This window comes from Myotis myotis, unplaced genomic scaffold, assembly GCF_014108235.1.
Source record: "Myotis myotis isolate mMyoMyo1 unplaced genomic scaffold, mMyoMyo1.p scaffold_m19_p_2, whole genome shotgun sequence".
NCBI lineage: Eukaryota > Metazoa > Chordata > Mammalia > Chiroptera > Vespertilionidae > Myotis > Myotis myotis.
In genome coordinates, this window is record NW_023416324.1 from 101,423,189 (window position 1) to 101,443,297 (window position 20,109).

The 20,109-nt window shown below is 47.0% G+C and overlaps 1 protein-coding gene across 4 annotated transcripts in view; it reads right to left on the reverse strand.

Annotated features, from left to right (window-relative positions):
- The window catches only part of NUP210 (nucleoporin 210), a 124,970-nt gene extending 115,197 nt beyond the window's left edge, over positions 1 to 9,773 (reverse strand). For 3 of the 4 annotated variants that reach the window (XM_036348955.1, XM_036348956.1, XM_036348954.1), the window contains exon 1: positions 9,493 to 9,773. In XM_036348955.1, coding sequence (XP_036204848.1) covers positions 9,493 to 9,707 — 215 coding nt within the window. In that variant the 5' untranslated portion in view covers positions 9,708 to 9,773. The remainder of the gene's footprint in view (positions 1 to 9,492) is intronic. The other variant, XM_036348957.1, reaches the window with a different exon arrangement.
- Positions 9,774 to 20,109: the final 10,336 nt, after the last annotated feature.

Sequence of the window (20,109 nt, forward strand, 5' to 3'; positions counted from 1 at the left end):
TTATTTTGATGTAGTCCCATTTGTTCATTTTCTCTTTAGTTTCAAGTGCCCTAGGAGCTGTATCAGTGAAGAAATTGCTTCGGCATATATCTGAGATTTTGTTGCCTTTGGATTCTTCTAGAATTTTTATGGTTTCCTGTCGTACATTTAAGTCCTTTATCCATTTTGAGTTTATTTTTGTGTATGGTGTAAGTTGGTGGTCTAGTTTCATTTTCTTGCATATATCTGTCCAATTTTCCCAACACCATTTATTGAAGAGACTATCTTGGCTCCATTGTATGTTCTTGCCTCCTTTGTCAAATATTAATTGAGCATATTGGTTCGGGCCGATATCTGGGCTCTCTATTCTATTCCATTGATCTATGTGCAAGGTCACATTCTTGAAAAGAGCCTGAACTTCCAACTTCAAGTCTAATCTCTGCTGAGAAGTCTCTACCTCCCTCTCAGCTTTCACGCCTCCACGCTCCATTCCTTTGCTTATACTGTTCCCTCCATTTCACATGCCCTTCTCACCCACTCTCATGTTGCCCAACTCTCATGGCTTATGGCAAATGGCAACTCTTCCATGGACCCATCTCTGATCCTTCTCACCTACCCTCCTCTCAGTTTCCACACCATTGGTCTCCTTGGGGCCCCTAATTCATTTATTCATTCACTGAATCCATATTTACTGGGTTATGTGCAATGTCCCAGGCACTGTTCTAAGCTGGGAATACAACAAAGTACTAATTATACATTAATCCTCACCTTCACAGAGCTTAAATTTCAGTGGGAAGAGAACAAGAATACCAAAATGAGTGAATATGGGGTCTTAGAAAATAGAGCTACGGAAAGCATTAAAGCAAGATAGGGAAAGGCCGTAATTTTCAGTAGAATGGTGAGCGCAAGCCTCACGGAGAGGGTGACATGGGAGCAGAGACCCACATGTCTGTAAAGGAGCAGCAGGCGTGGGCTCTTGGGCATCCGGAAGAAGAGTGTCTGGGGGAAATGGATCAGCGAGTTCAAAGGCCCCAACACAATGACTTGGCAATAATGCTTTTCCCTGTCCAACTTCCCTCAGACACTGCAGACAAGGACAGGGCCTGTGACTTGTTCACTTCTTGCCCTGCTGCACTAGCATATGATTTTGGCACATGTTTTTGTAGATGCCCTTTATCAGATGGTGAATTGGTTCTCTTCTATTCCTACTTTGCTGTAAATTTTTCTCATGAATGGTGTTGACTACTCTGCACCTATGGGCTTTTCCTCTTCATTCTGTTGAAATGATGAATTATATTGATTCCTTTGTTAATGTTAAACCAAACCTGCATTCCTGGGATTTACCCCAGTTGGTCATGATACATTATTTTTTTTTATATTTTCCTGGAATTGATTTGCTAGTATTTTGTTAAGGAATTTTGTGCTTTTGGTCTATGCATTTCTTTTACTGGTAATGTTTTTGTCTGGTTTGCAATCAGTGTAATGTTGGCCTTACAAAAATGACCTAGGAAATGATCATTCCTTCTCTCCTTCCTAAAAGAGTTTACAAAGGACTTGTACTATTTCTTCATAAATGTTCAAAGAATTTACAGGTAAGGCCATCTGAAATTAGAGTTCTCTTTATGGGAAGGTTTGTAATTACAAACTTAATTTTACCAAATGTCCTAAATGGAAAAAAAGGCACCAAATGTCCTAAATGGAAAAAAAAAAAAGGCCTTTCCAAGTGTTTTCAGAACCATCCCCAAAGTCCTACACAGGAGGTGGCCCAGGACACCCACCTTACAGCTGGGAGACTGAGGCTCAGTGCCGGCCACACAGCCATGTCGCCTTCTTTCCTCTCGTCATTCTCACTCACATCCTACCATGACCTCCTCCCAGACAGCAGCTCCATTCCAGCACCCCGCCCAGGGTATATCTGCCCCCTCACACACACACAAACATCTAAACAGCTCAACGAGCAGGTGAGTGAGGCCAATGCACACACATGGGTGTCATTCCTGTAGGGAACCTGTGCTTCGTTTGGGTGACCCAGTCTCCACCCACCTCTTTCAGTAACAGTGTCCAGATTTTCTAGGGGGGGCGATTTCTTCTCCACTCTCAGATCATGAGCCCCAGACTACCCACACTCCTCTGGACACTAGGAAGCAGGTGCCTGGGGCCTGGTGAATCAGCTGTGTGTTCCCCTGGTTTGCCAGGGTTCAGACCCAAGCATGTGCCCCACTAGACTTGACTCTGGGGGCTGCAGGGCTGGAACTGTTTTCTTCTACCCCAGGAGAGCACCTAGCTGAAGTAAAGACCTGAGGACTGAGAGACCAAGTACTGCTGAAAAGCTCCTGCAACACAGATGCCCAAAACAAATCCTTCCTGCCTCCAGGTTTATGAGCCAGAACAACATGCCATTGTTTTATTTAAGCTACTGTGGTTTGAGTTTCCTGTTATATACGGTCAGAAGAATCTAGACAAATGAAATCCCCCTGACTGAATTCTGTTAAGGTTCGTTGCCTTATTTCATTCAAACTACTGGTACTATATTTTTTTAAAGAAAAAACCTTTCATTTATTATGTGCTTTTTATGTGTCAGTCACAGAATGAAACACATCACAAATATTTCATTTTAATTCTATTGAAACCCCATTTGGTACACAAGGAAACCTCTGCATGATAAGTAATCTGCCCATATTCATACTCCTAGAAAAATGCCTCAGTCCAGCCTGGCTCTAGACCACTGGTCTGGACACTGTCCCACTCCCCTGTGCTGAAGGCACATAGATAGTTCAAAATAAGGACAAAGGCCTCCCACCCCTGTCCACAGGGAGGGGCCGGCTTCCAAACCTGGGCAGAAAATGGCCTTAACCTCTTCCTCAAACACCACACACCCCACATGTATCCTTGACACTGCTTTTCAAGTGGCACTAACTGTTCTAAAACCGTCTTGAAGGAACTAGGTAAACCAACTGTTAGCTGAGAAGTGCTGGCTCATTTCCTCTTGCCTCCCAGGTCTGAGCTGGCTCTAGAGCGAGTGACCTGGTTTTGAAAGTGGCTCTGCCACTAACTGTCTGTGAGGCTCCTGGTCTCTGGCTCCCCATTTGTGCAGTGGAAGTCATTCCTACAAGGGTTAAATTTTGTTTTTAGGATTAAATGGGGAATAACATGTAAAGGGATTAGCAGGAAAAAAACTGGTTCTGCTGTTTTTGTTCCCTCTGCTACACCCCTCCTACAATACTCCAAGCCCCTGCCTCTGGACATGTGCCTCTGGCCACCGGGCAGCTGCCCTCTGCCAGCCTTTCCCCACCTTTGGGCTCTTGCTGTATGCTGCCCTCCTGGATCCAGTCATATCCAGGTAACCCTTATATCTTCTCCTTATTTTTTCCTTTGAATTGATTCTTCTTTATAGAAACAGTACTTTAAAGGAAACCTATATCAATTCTGTAGACAGAAAGCCGCTATCATTTGCCATACATCTGCAAATGATAACCATAAAAACAAAGATGAGTCAAAACAATGTTACTAGATTCTGGGAAGGCGGAGCTGGGCAAGGGGGGGGGGGGGGCACTGCTCCCTGCAAAAGTTCTGAGCCATCGTCCTGTTCCCTCTGAAGATAGACAAATATTAAAAGGTGTTAAGGAAAGTAGAATGGTGGTTGCAGGGGCTGGAAGGAAGGAGATGAGGAGTTGGTGGTTGATGAGTATTGAGTTTCAACTGGCACTAATGAAAGGGTCCTGGAGACGGATGGCAGTGATGGCTACACAACAGTATGGATGCACTTAATGCCACTGAACCGTCACTTAAAAATGCTTAAGAAGGTACATTTTATGGTATGTATATTTTACTGCAATTTTTCAAAGAAAAAAATATAAACAACATATTGGAACCAGAAATAAACGTTTATTTTGAGGAACTCTAAAGGACTGACACTGAATTTTGAAAGGGTAAAGCTTTCCCAATCTTAAGGTCACATAAGGCCCTCGGACACACAGAATGTGTCTGGCGCTCTGGGAGGCACAGGAGCTGAGCAGGGGATGCCGAGCCCCGGACAGGGAAGTTCAGGACAGAAAACCACAGGGAGAAGAAAAAGTGAGAGCTGTGCCAAGGGGGAGGGGGTGGCAGTGGAAGTGACAGCCCACCCTCTATCTACCTGCAGGTCCAGCCCCTCCTGGGCAGAGTTAGAGCCTGCAGGCCGGAAGATGAGCAGAATGGGGAACACAGAAATGAAGCAGGAAGTAAACAACCCAGGCACCAGGCCAACTGAAAGAAACACTTCCAGGCACCTCCCTATCTGGGTCTCATGAAGGGAGTTTAGCAAGGCCCCACCAGTCCTGCAGGAACTAACGCTGAGGCAGCCCCCAGGCCAGATGCAGAGGGGAGAGCAAGGCCCAGAGCACCAGTCCCAGGCTAATGCCACCCAACTCCTGACCCTGACCACCCGCTTCCTGTCTCCTAACCATAGGCCACAAGGTCCCACAGGCCCAGCCCCTGCCAACCTCTCTAACCTCATCTCCTAACACCACTTCCCTCACCAAACCTGCTTGTTTGTGCTCTTCCAACAAGCTCAGTCCCCCCAGGGCCCCTGCACTTGCTGCTCCCTCCAGTTGGTCCCACTCAGGTTCCAGTTCAGCTCCAGAGGCTTCTCCTGGCTGCCCTCTACAGAATCACACAGCACACTGCTCATGTCCTCAAAGACTCACCACTAGGAATGTGGCCTGTACTTTCCTTAGTTTATGCTCCAGGAAAGCAGGTTCTCCTCTGCTTGTCCATTGTCACCCCTGGGACCTGGAGTAACACCTGGCTCATACAGTCACAAATATTCATGACCTACCTGTTAAGTGAATCCCCAGCCCTCACCTGTGAAATATGGTTGTCATCAATGCTGTCCCTAGGGCACTCAGGCAGGACAGCTCTTCACAGTGAGCACTATCCTGGGACCTGCAGGCACGTGGCATCTCTGCCAGAAATAACACCAAATACGACCTCCAATGAGAACACACAAACACAGTCTACCATTCCAAGACCCCTGCAGAAGCAAGGAGGAGAGAGACTGGTCTGAGTGTGTAAGGATGAACAGTGCCCACAAATGGGGTGTCAAGGGAAAAATACTCCAGGCCAGGGGAACAGAAGCACAGTTACAGGCCACAGAAGGCCCAATGAATAGGTGCAGAAGTTGCAAACTGGTCAGCCTGCAGATGAATGAAGCCCACTTTTTTGTAAGCTTCCACATTGTAAATGTTTTATTTTAATGTCAGAGCCTGATTAGCCAGTTCCCGTCAGGCCTACTGCCTCACCTGTCCAGCTCCCAACATGTGAACTGCTCTGTTCTGCAGGCTGAGTCTGTGAACTCAGCAGAAGGTGCTGGAACTAGATGAGGTTCCAACTTGGCTCAGCAGGTAGCAGGGTTTTGGAAGGAGCCAGAGGAAACCTTCACCTCACCCTCTCTCCCCCAACTTCAGCCTGCAAAGTACTGCAATGTGACTTGCTGATGGTTCCTCCTGCTGGGGGCAGGCAGAGGGACCCTGGGAAGTACATATCTCAGGAAGGTGCTGGACTCTCAGATGCGGGTCAGCAAGAACAAAGGGACTGTGAGTCTTTCATGTCCAGTGATTCTCAATGGGTCACCTGAGCTGACTGGGACACAGCATATTCCAAGGACAAACTCCACTGTACAGGGCCCATGTAGCAGAAAGGGGTCCCATTTGCCTCCCCAACAATCCTTACACTTGTGGCTGAGAAGTGCCGGGCCGTGGTGAGTGGGTGCACCTAGTTCAGTACCAAGCCTGGCAAACACATCAGGCAGCTCCATGTTGCCCTGGGGAGTTTCCGGCCGCCTGTGCACAGCTCAATTCAGTGCACACTGTGTATGCCCTGCCAGGTGCCAGATGCTCTTTACCAGGCAGGCCCACCCCATGCCCCTCAGCTGTGGGGAGTACTGTTGCTCACAGTTTATACCTGCAACCCTGTCCAGTCAAACACCCTTGGCCATTAGGCTCCACCCAGAGGCCTGGGAGGCTGCACACACCCCTCCCCTCAGGAGCAGCCAATGGCTGATTGGGCAAAAAAGTATAAGCTTGGTTTCCCCCTCACCTCAAGAGAGGACAACCTTCATGCAAGTCAATTCCAGAGGGTCCCATGGATCAGCCCAAGGCTAGACCTTCTCTGAGACCACATCCTCACTCATCTCCCCTTCCCTATTCCACTTCTCAGCGGAGAAACCTTTTAATAAGCCACGCACACTAAATCCTTATCTCGAGCTCTGCTTCTGGGAAAACAGGCTAAGACACTTTCTCCAAGACAGTGCAGCCCACTGAAGAATCCAGAAATCCTGGGACTTCAACCGAAAGGAAAAGAATAAGCAGAAAATGTAACATCTATCTAGCAGAATAGTGCTCAGACACTGAACACCTAGGAAGATTTTGAAACGGCATAGAAAAGTACTTGGACTTTAATTTTAGCTGGTGGTTGGAAGAGAAAGAGGTTACCAAGTGGCCTAAATACCAGGTTGAACTTAGAGGGAAAAAATAATGATTAAAAGGAAACTGAAATGGTGACTGATTGATTGTATTACAGTTGAAGAATTATGATATATTTCTCTTTCCACAATTTTCCATATGATGTAATTTTTGTATAAAACATATCTTAAAAAAGGACCTAATGAAATATACTTTATGGAGCATTTTCAATCACACAAAATATTTAAAAAGAATCAGGAACCTGTCACATAACCAGCAATGCTGAGTGTAATTGGAGGGATTCAATTCGTCTGGCAAATTAGCCAGAGGCTGTAAGTTCCTGAATGGGGTAGAACTGGAAGCGTCCCATGTCCTAGCAGTGGTTCTCAACCTTCCTAATGCTGCAACTCTTTAATACAGTTCCTCATGTTGTGATGACCCCCAACCATAAAATGATTTTTGTTGCTACTTCATAACTGTAATTTTGCTACTGTTAGGAATCATAATGTAAATATCTGATATGCAGGATGTATTTTCATTGTTCGCGACCCACAGGTTGAGAACCGCTGTGGGGTCTTGCTCAACTCACAGACCATCACTCTACAGGACATCACAGACAGCAGGTTCCTCTCTGAGGCTTAGACTAAAACATAGGCAGTTTAGACTAGATGATCTCTATGGTTCCTCTGGCCCTAAAACTGTCCAATTATTTGATGCTATAAAATCAAGAAACAGGAAGACAAAACTGTTTCTTGGCTCAGGCATGTGATTTCAGTAAATTTGGAGCTTGACTTCAAATTCTATGGATAACCAAAGTAACTCCAAGGTTCAGGAGAGTTTACGCTTTCTTTGTGTTTCATCACAGAGACTTAACAATGAACTCCTTGGATGCAGAGGATATTTCCTCCCAGGTTTAGATTACTGCAGACATACAGCTTGTCTGCATGCCAACTAAATCAGCGATTTTCAACCAGTGTGCCAAAAGAAGTTTCAAAACATGCAATATGTGACCCTTTAGTCAGGGGCAATGACTTATTTTCCCTGAGATTGTTAAATTAAAAAAAAAATGACAACAGCAAATACAACAATAGCCATCTAGTGTGAATCAAAATTATACCTATTTTTTATCAGATTGGCAAAAAATATATTTTTTTGGTGTGCTGCAGAACTTTAGTAATTAGTTTATGTGTACCATGAGATGTAAAAGGTTGAAAATCACTGAACTAAACAATAGATGATGAAACTAGGAACAGCACTACTAAAAATAAAGAAAGCATTTTCAGTACTTGACTGATGGAAGATTTTCCTGTGAAGGGGAAATCACAACCAACAAACACCTGAGGAGACACATAGAATGAGCGGTCACACACTTGCAATAAAAACTATGGATCAGATGCAAAACAAGTTATAGCTCACTTAAAGCTTTTCTGATGTGCCAGAGACTACATGTGTTGTTTTTCCCCTCCCTCCTAAGAAGCTATAACAAGTAAATTAAAATAACTCTAGTCTATACGCTCCATTCAGAAGAAAATGCACACAAAAACACACAAAAAAGATTGTTACTTCGGGGGGAGTGGAGGTACAGTTAAAGAAGCTCAGAGGAAGCAGCATACAAATACATCCAAAAGGACTCCTATGAAGCCAGCTGTTTTTAATAACCAGTTTCCTCTTTCTCACCAATAAAATAAGAGAACAGACAACTTCAACCAGAGAGTGAGCATGTATCTCCTGTAAAGCATGAACAGCTAAACTTCCCACACAAGACAAGGCCCTAGACAGGGATATAGAAAACTTAAAGCTAAGATCAGCCTCTGACAGCCAGCCAGAAACAAGACCCGCAGGCACAGAAGACACTAAACCCAAAATGCAACTGGCTGACATGGCATGTCCTTATTTTAGGAGTCCAACGTACAGAAAAATAAAAAGATGCAAGTAAGGTAGAAAGCTGCTCTGGGCCCCACACTTGCACAGATGAATATTCAAACAAACTTAAAATACGCACATACTTCTCTGTAATGTGATCCCACCTTGTTAAGCCACAACACACACCCTGCTTTGAGACTCTGAAAGAAAGGGAGGAGCAAAGGTGTACCATGAGGGGGTAGGGGGGTGGGGGTGTGGAGGGGGGGAGCCAGGCAGGGGACTACCTCCTCCTTTCATCTCTAGCAAGGCCCATCTTGGTGGGGGCCTCAGGCACACCAAAGGCTGTCTCCACCCTGCTAGTAGTAGAAGCCGAATTACTCCCCATCTGCTGGATGAAAGGGCTGGACCACATCACTCTGCCCTGCCAGGAGCCTAGCCAGGTCTCCCTGATGTGGGGAGGAGGCACAGAGCCCTCTAGTTTCATTAGTATCACATCCCCCACAATGAGTGTACAATCCCTGAATTCCCCTGAGAAGCCAGAAGAGATGTCTGAGCTTGAGGCATCATGGCTAACTCCACTCTGAGAAACTTGGGCGTGAGTCACCAAACACGTTCTTGTGTCTCATTTCTTGTCTGTCAAACGGAACCTAGTATTTCCTCCAAAAGCCCTTTCATCACAGGTTTATGTTCTTCCCAAAGATGCTGCAGGGATATGATTTGACTCCCACACACGCCTTCCACACTTCTCCACACCTAATTCCCACACCACTGTGGTGCCAGGGACGGTACCCCATCACTAGGCTTGGCAGGGCCTTGTCCACCTGCTCCCTGGAGTACAGAACAAGAAGACTACAGGACGCCAATCCCGGCCCAGACGCTCGGGCACATTCCACTCCCGACCGGAGACGTCCTGAGAACCCTTGTCCCCAGTCAGGACGACTGGGTGGAGCCCCTGCTCCCGAGGAACCCACAAAAAAGCAGGTCATGGCCCGTCAGGCCTAGGCGGCCCTGGCGCAGAGGCCCAGCGGCGCCGCCGTGCGCAGTGGCGGCGCCGGGGCGTGCACGCCGCCAGGTCCGGCCGCCGCACCTGCTGCACGCGGGCCTGGAAGGAGCGACCCCCGCCCACCAGACCCGCTCGCGCCGCCTGCCCCCGCGCGGCGCACCTGCAGCGCCCGCCCGCCCGCAGCCCGGGGCCGCGGCCGCGCCTCACCAGCGGTAGCAGCCCTCCGAGGCCTCCAACGTGAAGTTCACGCGCGTGGCCCGCGTGAAGGGCAGCAGCACTTTGGGGATGTTGAGCTTGGCCGCTGCGGCGGGGCCCAGCGCCAGCAGCACTGAGAGCGCGAGCAGCAGCTGCAGCAGCTCCCGAGCCCGCGCCGCTGTCCTCGCCGGCTTCACCTCCGGTGACCCGGCTGCCCGCGCCGCCATCCTCGTTCGCTTCACCTCCAGCGACCCGATCGCCCGCGCGCTCCCCCTCGCGCCCGAAGTCCCCGCCCGCGCGCCTGGCCAGCAGGTGATAAGCGCGGGAGCGAGAGGGGCGGGGCGGGGCAGCGCGGGAACTAAAGGGGCCGAGCTCACTGCGACCCCACTCACAGGCACGGCCGGCGGGGGGAGGGGCTGGGGTGCGCGCCCCGGGCCATGCAGTCGCGGTATGAGATGGTGCGCGCTCTCGGGGAGACGGTGACTGAGGGAGGGGAGGGGAGGGGTGGGAGTAGAGGAAAGATGCTGCGCATGTCCGCACCACCGTAGGGAGTAGAAGCGCTGGGTACGCGCCGTGTGGGGAGAGCCTGAAGGCCCGCGCCTGCGGGACACCCTGGACGACGCGGGAAGCCCTGAGCATTTTCTGGCTCCCACGTTCACACCCTGTGGTTTCAACTCTATGGCGGTACTTAGCGCGTCAATGTGGTTTACCCAAAGGGTAGATTAAGGGCGTCGGCACTCCTAGAGCACACTCTTACCCTCACCCCGCCCCCAAGAAAGAGAGAAAGTTCAGCATCACTAAATTCATCTGCATGCAAAAATCGCAGCTCTTAAATTCAATGTACTTTTTGTCCTCTGTGGTTTGTAGTTTTTGTCATGAATTGTGTGAAGGTGGGTTCAGCAGGCACCAGGTGCACCAGCATTTCTAAAAATGTTAATCTGCTGCTGGGAGGGTTCAGCCTAGTGGGAGGTCAGGAAGGGAACAGGGTGAGCATGCATCCAGAAAGTGTGCTCTGAATTGTAATCAGGAAGACACAAAATGATGCCACCACCTGACAAGGAAGAAGAAACTGGATTTCAATCATGCTGGGGAAGGCTTCTTGGAGAAGGTGGCCCTGGGGCTGGGCAGACACCTCACTGGACTTCAGAGAGGCCCAGATGGGTCTAAGCCTGCCCCTCAGAAGTCACTGGGCTTGTGGATGGTGATGAGGGGTGTCTAGGGGTCACTCTCAAAGCCTGAAGTCCCCAGGCCAGGGAATGTGTGGGTTGGGGGAACCTCTAAATATCCCTGTACTGGGAGGTCTTCCCTGGGTGGGACCAGGTGCTCTGGCAGGGGGGGTTCCAATGGTTTATTTTCTCTGAAGAAACAGAGAGTTGAATGGAAAGCATCCAGCTCCAGAGAGGTTTTGCAAGATAATTACCACTAGGGGAACCTGGGTAAAAGGTGCATGGGATCCTTCTATATTATTTCTTACAACTGCATGTGAATCTACAATTACCTCAAAAAATAAAGTTTAATCCCACAAACAAATAGCTGACACAGAAACAGACCTAAAAAAAATAATCTGGGTGGACACTGCTTTCTGACCACCGGTATGCTTAATTTAAAACAATCAGGAAATTTCCCCAACAAAAACAACCAATGGGAAAGAACAAAATGATGGACAAATGTTTTCACATTTGAGATCTTCCCCTCTGGTAAACAGCTCTCTTCCCAGGACAGCACTAGGAGGGACTCAGCTGAGCTGTCAGCAGGCAAACACTCCGGCAGCTAGGAAAATAGGACCTGAGCATGGAATGGGCCTTCTGGGCATGGACCTACTGCATGCATTACATACATCCTCCTCCTATTCTTCCACCAGCCCAGCCAGCCTGGCATAGAAAGGCATATGATATAGGTTTGGCCAACCTAATGCTATCACCCAGGATTGGATCCTTCAGTAGGGAGTGAGGGTCAGGGACTGTTGAAGGCTATACTGATAGTCATGGAATGGGGACATGCAGTGACCCATTTCTGCAGCAGGATCTCTGCTGAAGATCCTGGGTTCCAGCCCATTTTATAAGCCTGTTTCTTCAGGCTCCCAGTCGACCTGGGAGTATACTTACAAAAAATCCTCCCCCGCTTTCTGATGAAATCAGCCAAGTGGGTATTTGGTCTTTGCAACCCCAAAGCCTACCATTCCAGAACATTTCCAAGATGAAATGCCCTGGAAGAAGAATGTCAGTGTGACTGGGTTTTAAACACTGTTGTGTGACTCAATAGGCAGGATATAAATAAGCAGGAAACAGCCCTAGTCAGTGTGGCTCAGTAGTTACTGATAGGTCCTCCCTTCCCCCAACTGGTGGGCAGAGTATGACGTAACCTGCAGCCCGGAAATACCTGAGTGATTAACCATGTACCTTATATGGACTATAAATTGGACCACCAGTCCACACCTGCTAAATACCCTAAGCCCTTGTCCTATATGGACAATGCAGTAAGCCACCAATCAGTGTGCACCGAGTACACTAAGCCCCCACCCCTTCCCATTCTGCCCCTCAAAAGGCGTGCTCACCCCTGCACGTGCTGCTGTCCTCCTCTTGCGAGACAGCCCAACAGGTCCTTCTCTAATAAAGCCTGTAGTCCTGGTTTTCGGCCTCTGTCTGATTTTTCAGTTACAGCATTGGCCCATGTACTAAAGGGTCTCGGGTTCGATTCCCGGTCAAGGGCATGTACCTGGGTTACGGGTTCGACCCCCAGCCTGACAATCACACACACCTCCAGTCCTTTCTGTGGATTTATCCATACTTTGTAAGGAAACTCTCTCAGGCAGGGTTTTTCTAACAACAGCACATGGCCCCAGCCAGAGGACCCACACCTGTCCCATGGGGAACACACTCTGCCCTACAAAGCCCAGGAAGGGCAGGTCCTCCCCACAAGACTGGTAAACTGGTGTCTGCACTGCCCCCAGACAGGGTAATCAAACCTCCAGCTCTCTCCTTCAGATTTTGCAAGAGTGAGTAGTAAGGTACCAGTCCCCTTCAGTAGTGAGGTTTGCCCCAAGTCAGCAGAACATACCCTGCTTTTACTTTGTGAGGGCCAGGGTCACCTTGAGGTCAGGGAGGTGATTTGCCCCTCAGGTATTGCTCACTCACAGGAAAGCAGGAAGCAGATTCCTAGAAAAGGCAAATGAAATCGGATAATCTGAACCAGGTATTACAGAGCATCTTCAGATGCTGGCCCCTCCTGCCCTTGGCTCCTTAGCATACAGCTCCTCCCACCTTCCTAATAGCCCAGGCCTTTCAGCTGAGCCACATCTCCCCGACTCTCTTGCAGCCCAGGCCATGCAATTAAGTTCCGGCCAATAGGATGTTAGCAGAGTCATGTGAGCCACTCCCAGCCAAGCAGAGAGCAGCTCTGGGCTGTGCCCTTAGAAGGGAGGCACTGGCCCTGCCCTCTGCTTTTCCATTTCCTCAGCTTGGAGCCAAAGAGCCATGCATAGATGACAGCAGAGTAGCACTGAAGGCCTGGATTATTTAAGAGCCAGTCCTGGATAACCCACACTGTCTTTTATGAGAGAAGGGAATAAAAACTTTGCTATTTAAGCTTGCTGTTATTTCTGGTGCCTCTGTTAAAATGACCAAGTTTTTATCCTAATCAATACAGAGGGTTCTATAAGAGGAACATTGCCTATTGAAAGGACAGTAAATAAAATGGAGGGTTCGGACACATACAACAACACGATACTTTGATCCCCTACAAGCCAGCGCCTCTCCCCAGCTTCATATCTCAAGTTCCCTGCCCCCTGCAGGAAGTCCCACATCAACCAGGGCTCCTTTGGAAACTGCCCTTGATTATAGGGAATCCACTAGTGCTGGCAAAGCGATAGCCTTGGCGGTCCTGCCTGGGTGTGGCTAGGACAAAATGGGAAAGAATTCTCTTAGATGCATGCCTGGCCTACTTTATCCTTTCCATTTTCAGTGGGACATAATTAAATCTTATCCCAGTAATCAAGCCCAATATTTTTTCATTCACAGCTACAGATCTAGGAGAAGACAGAAAAAGAAGAGAGAAACTTCAGGTAGGGGTAGGGGGTTCATTTTAAAAAATGTAATAAAATTAAGGGTAATTTGTGCTTTATTTAGTAGCTTTGGGGCACAAATAGAGTTCACCTCTAATCTTCTAAAAAATCTTTTATTGTTGAAAGTATTACGTATGTCCTCTTTTTCCCACATTGACCCCTCCAGCCTGCTCCCAACCCCCAACCCAGGCCTTCACCACCCTATTGTCTGTGCCCATGGGTTATGCATATATGCATACAAGTTCTTTGGTTGATTACCTCCCACCCACCCACCCTCCCCTGCCTTCCCTCTGAGATTCCACACTGTTCCATGCTTCCATGTCTCTAGATCTATTTTGTTCATCAGTTTATTTTGAATTAGATTCCACATGTGAGTGAGATCATGTGATACATGTATTTCTCTGACTGACTTATTTCACTTAGAATTCAGTGGTTGTCAACCTTCTGGCCCTTTAAGTTCCTCATATTGTGACCCAACCATAAAATTATTTTCGTTGCTACTTCGTAACTGTAATGTTGCTACAGTTATGAATCATAATGTAAATATCTGATATGCAGGATGGTCTTAGGCGACCCCTGTGAAAGGGTTGTTCGACTGCCAAAGGGGTCGCGACGCAGAGGTTGAGATATTCTTCAGGCTCCTCCATGCTGTCTCAAAGGGTAAGAGACTCTTCTTTTTTAAGGCTGCATAGTATTCCATGGTATAAATGTACCACAGTTTTTTTATCCACTCATCTACTAATGGGCACTTGGGCTGTTTCCAGATTTAGCTATTATACTAAACTAGAGGCCCGGTGCACAAAAATTTGTGCACTCGGGGAGGGGGGGGTCCCTCAGCCCGGCCTGTGCCCTCTCGCAGTCTGGGACCCCTCGAGAGATAACAACCTGCTGGCTTAGGCCTGCTCCCGGGTGGCAGAAGGCAGGCCCAATCCCTAGATGCAGCCCCTGGTTGAGCTCAGAGCAGGGCTGATTGGGGAGTTGGGGCGCCGCCCCCCTGTCATGCACAGACAGGGCAGATCCGGAGGTTGCGATGCCACCCCCAGTCACGCTCAGGGTAGGGCCGATTGGGGGTTGGGGCACCGCCCCCTGTCACAATCAAGGCAGGGTCGATGGGCAGGTTGTGGCGCCACCCCCTGTCATGCACAGAGTAGGGCCAATCAGGGGGTTGGGGCTCCGTACCCTGTCACGCACAAAGCAGGGCCCATCAGGGGGTTGGGGAGCTCCCCCCTGTCACTCACAGAGTAGGGCTGATAGGAGAATTGGTGCACCACCCCCTGTCACACACAGAGCAGGGCGGATCAGGGGGTTGGGGCGCTGCACCCTGTCACACTCAGGGCAGGGCTGATGGGGAGGTTATGGCTCTACCCCATCACACACAGAGCAGGGCCCGTGTGGAGGGGGGGGGGGGCGCAGGTTGGGGCGGTGCACCCTGTCACACACAGAGCAGGGCCAATCGGGGGTTGGGGCGCCGCACCCTCTCACACACAGAGCCGCAGGGCAATCAGGGAGTTGGGGAGCTCCCCCCATCAAGCACAGAGCAGGGCTGATCAGAGGGTTGGGGCGCCTTCCCCTGTCACACAGAGCCGCAGGGCGATCAGGGGGTTTGAGCGCTGCCCCCCTGTCATGCTGATCCCGGTGCCAGGAGGCCTTGCGGCTCCGCTGATCCTGGTGCTGGGAGGCATATTACCCTTTTACTATATAGGACAGAGGCCTGGTGCACGGGTGGGGGCTGGCTAGTTTGCCCTGAAGGGTGTCCTGGATCAGGGTGGGGGGTCCCGCTTGGGTGCCTGGCCAGCCTGGGTGAGGGGCTGATGGCTGTTTGCAGCTGGTCACACCCCCTTCAGGGTGGGGGTCCCCACCTGGGTGCCTGGCAGTCTGGGTGAGGGCTGAGGGCTGTTTTCAGGCTGGCGGGTGACTGAAGCTACGAACCGCTCCTTTTTTTCTTCTTTTTTTTATTCTGGGCCAGCTTTAGCTCTGAGGCTTGGCTCCAGCTCTGAGGCCTCCGCTGCTGAAAGCAGGTATCTGGTTTGTTTGGGTTCTATAATCGAAACACTGTTTCAACTCCAGCTCTGAGATCCTGGCTGACTGAAAGCAGGTTTCTGGGGTTTTGTTTAGCTTCTATATTTGTAACAATGTTTCAAACTGCAAGCTCAGAGGCTGGCAGCGGCAGGCGGGGAATGTTAGCTTCCTCCGTCACTGAAGCAAGCAAGCCTCATGTTTGCTTCAAGCTGCCTGGCTGCCGGTCGCCATCTTGGCTGGCAGTTAATTTGCATATCTCCCTGATTAGCCAATGGGAAGGGTAGCGGAGGTAAGGCTAATTACCATGTTTCTCTTTTATTAGATAGGATTGTACTGCTGTGAACATAGGGGGTGCATACCTTCTTTCTGTTTGCTATTTTGGGGTTATTAAAATATAATTCTAGAAGTGAGATCACTGGGTCAAATGGCAGTTCCATATCTAATATTTTGAGGAAACTCCAGACTATTTTCTGTAATGGGTGCACCAGTCTGCATTTCCACCAGCAGTATACTAAGGTTTCCTTTTCTCCACATCCTCACCAGCACTTGTCATTTGTTGATTTAGTGATGTTAACCATTCTGACAGGTGTGAAATGATACCTTATTGTCATTTTAATTTGCATCTCTGATGATCATTGCTTTGAACATTTTTTTCATATGTCTCTTGGCCAGCTGTATGTCCATTTTGAGAAGTGTCTATTTAAGTCCTTTGCCCATTTTTTAAATTGTGTTTTTTGTCTTCCTTTTGTTAAGTAGTAGGAATTCCTTATATATTTTGGATATTAACCCTTTATCAGATGTATCATTGCCAAACATGTTCTCCCATACAGTTGGCTCCCTTTTCATTTTGTTGATGGTTTCTTTTGTTATGTACAAGCTTTTAATTTTGATGTAGTCCTATTTATTTATTTTCTCTGTAGTTTCCTTTGCCCTAGGACAGTGGTCAGCAAACTCATTAGTCAACAGAGCCAAATATCAACAGTACAATGATTGAAATTTCTTTTGAGAGCCAAATTTTTTAAACTTAAACTATATGGGTAGGTACATTGTTATTAACTTAATTAGGGTACTCCTAAGGCTTAGGAAGAGCCACACTCAAGGGGCCAAAGAGCCGCATGTGGCTCGCGAGCCGCAGTTTGCTGACCACAGCCCTAGGAGATGTATCAGTAAACATACTGCTACCAGAGATGTCCGAAATTTTGCTGCCTGTGGTTTCTTCTAGGATTCTTATGGTTTCATAACTTACATTTAAGCTTTTATCCATTTTAAGTTTATTCTTATGTATGGTGTAAGTTGGTGGTCTAGTTTCTTTCTTTTTTTTGTGTATATCTGTCCAATTTTCCCAACACCATTTATTGAAGATACTGTCTTAACTCCATTGTATGCTGTTGCTTCCATTGTCTAATATTAATTGAGCATAATGGCTTGGGTCGATTTCTGGTTTCTCTGTTCTGTTCCATTGATCTATATGCTTGTTCTTGTGCCAGTACCAGGCTGTTTATATTATGGTGGCTTTGTAGTATAACATGGTATTGCTGCAGAAGACAAAAGAAAAACCACGCAACGCTTTTAGAGAAAAGGAGTTACACTGTTTAATACGCCGACGGACTCAGCGGAATAACTTCCCAAAATGAGTAAAGTAACGTGCAGGGGGCTTCTCTTTTATATGTTTCTGGGGTCTTTGTCCCGAAAACATGGATTATGCTTCCGGTCCTTTTTGTGGGCTTTGCAAGAAGGCCCCCAAGTGTTGGGATTCTCCAGGCCATATCTGATGGTCTAGCCTGGCGCCAGCGTTAATAATTCCTGGGGCAGTGCACTGTTCACAGTTTTATGGCCTCTGTATTTAGATAACAGGTCCTGCAAGACCAGTTTCTGGGAAAGAGGCAATCACTTAATTACAGGTTATCAAGAATGTACACTGGGCTTGCTGGCCCAGATCCAGATTGCTAGCCCCCCCAAATATCAGGGTTACATTGGAATTAGCCCTTTTTAGCCTTCTCAGTATCTGGTATTGTGATTCCTCCAACTTTGTTCTCCTTTCTCAAGGTTGCTGAAGCTATTCAGGGTCTTTTTAGGCTCCATATAAATTTTTGGAGTATTTGTTCTAAATCTGTGAAAAATGTTGTTGGTATTTTAATAGGGATTACATTGAATCTTTAGATTGACTTGTGTAGTATGGACATTTTAATTATGTTAATTCTACCAATCCAGTGGTCGGCAAACTCATTAGTCAACAGAGCCAAATATCAACAGTACAACGATTGAAATTTCTTTTGAGAGCCAAATTTTTTAAACTTAAACTATATAGGTAGGTACATTGTTATTAACTTAATTAGGGTACTCCTAAGGCTTAGGAAGAGCCACACTCAAGGGGCCAAAGAGCCGCATGTGGCTCACAAGCTGCAGTTTGCCGACCACTGTACCAATCCATGAACACGGTATATTCTTCCACGTGTTTATATCTTCCTCTACCTCATTTTTCAACATCCTGTAGCTTTCTGAGTACAAGTCTTTTACCTCCTTGGTTAAGTTGATTCCTAAATATCTTAATTTTTTTGTTGCAAAGGTAAAAGGGATTGTTTGTTTAGTTTCTCTCTCTGAGAATTCATTGTTGGTGCATAAAAAAGCCATCGATTTTGGGGTGTTGATTTTGTATCCTGCTACATTGCCAAATTCATTTATTAAATTTAGATTTTTTGGTGGAGTCTGTTTTCTATGTACTGTATCATGTCATCTGTGAATAATGAGAATTTTACTTCCTCCTTTCCAATTTGGATGCCTTTTCTTTCATCTACTTGTCTGATTGCTATGGCTAGGACATCCAGTACTATGTTGAATAAGAGTGGTGAAAGCAGACATCCCTGTCTTCTTCCTGTTCTTAGGGGAAATGGTTTTAGTGTTGGCCCATTGAGTATGATGTTTGCTATAGGTTTATCATATACTAGAGGCCTGATGCACAAAAATTCATGCAAGAGTAGGCCTTCCTTCCCCTGGCTGCCAGCACTGGCTTTCCTCCAGCAACCAGGACCCAGGCTTCCCTCCCTCTGTCCAGGGCAACTTCGCCCAGGCTGGCCACAGGCACCCGGGACCCAAGGCGGCTTTGCCTGGGCCCCGGTTTTGTCAGGAAGTATGTCCGGAATGACATCTGGAAGATGTCCGGTCTATCCAGTCTAATTAGCATATTACCCTTTTATTAGTATAGATGGCTTTACCATGTTGAGATATGATCCCTCTAGTCCCACTTTGCTGAGAGTTTTAATAAAAATGGGTGTTGCATTTTGTCAAATGCTTTTTCTGCATATATTGATATGATCATGTGATTTTTGTCTTTCAATTTGTTTATGTGATGTGTCATGTTTATTGATATGCAGATATTGTACCAGCCTTGCATTCTGGAATAAATCACACTTGGTCATATTATATGATCTTTTTAATATTTTGTTGGATCTGATTTGCTAATATTTTGTTAAGGATTTTAGCATCTATGTTCATCAAGGATATGGCCTGTAATTCTCTTTCTTTGTAGTGTCTTTATCTGGTTTTGAAACTAGGATAATGCTGGCCTCATAAAAAGAGCTTGAAAGTGTTCCTCCCTCTTGGATTTTCTGGGATAGTTTGAGGAGTATAGGTGTTAGTTTTTTGAATGTTTGGTAAAACTCCCCTGTGAAGCCGATCAGAGCTTTTGTTTGGTGGGAGTTTGTGATTATTGCTTCTATTTCATCAGTTGTTATTGGCCTGTTCAGGTTTTCTGAATCTTCCTGATTTAGTTTTGAGAAATTGTATTTTTTAAAGAATTTGTTCACTTCATCTACATTGTTCAGGTGGTTGGCATATAGTTGTTCATAGTATTTTCTTACAATTTTTTATATTTCCATGGTGTCAGAGGTTACTTCTTTGCTTTTGTTTCTCATTTTATTTATTTGGGTCCTCTCTCTTTGTTTCTTGATGAGTCTGGCTAGTGGTTCATCAATTTGTTTATCCTTTCACAGAACCAGTTCTTGGTTTCTTTGATTTTTTTTTAGTCATTTATTTCTGCTCTAATCTTCATTATTTCCTTCCTTCTACTTCCTCTGGGTTTTTTTTGTTGTTCTATTCCTAGTTCTTTAAGCTGTAGGGTTAAATAGTTTATTGCTGATTTTTCTTGGTTTTTTTTGTTTGTTTATTTGTTTTTTTGTGATATACCTGTAGTGCCATGAACTTCCCTCTCATTGCTGCTTTTGCTGTATCACTGAGTTGTTTATGTCATTGGGTTGTTTATTCATTTTCATTTGTTTCCAGGAAGTTTTTTATTTCTTTATTCATCTCATTGGTACCCATTCATCCTATATAATAAAAGCCTAATATGCTAAGTGTCCAGTCATCCATTCAACCAATCAAAGCATAATATGCTAATAATATGCTAATGATATGCTAAGGCTGCTTGCTATGATATGCTTGCTATGACATGCACTGACCACCAGGGGGCAGACACTCTGACCAGTAGGTTAGCTTGCTGCTGGGGTCCAGCCAATTGGGACTGAGTGAGATGGGCCGGTCACACCCTGGAGCCC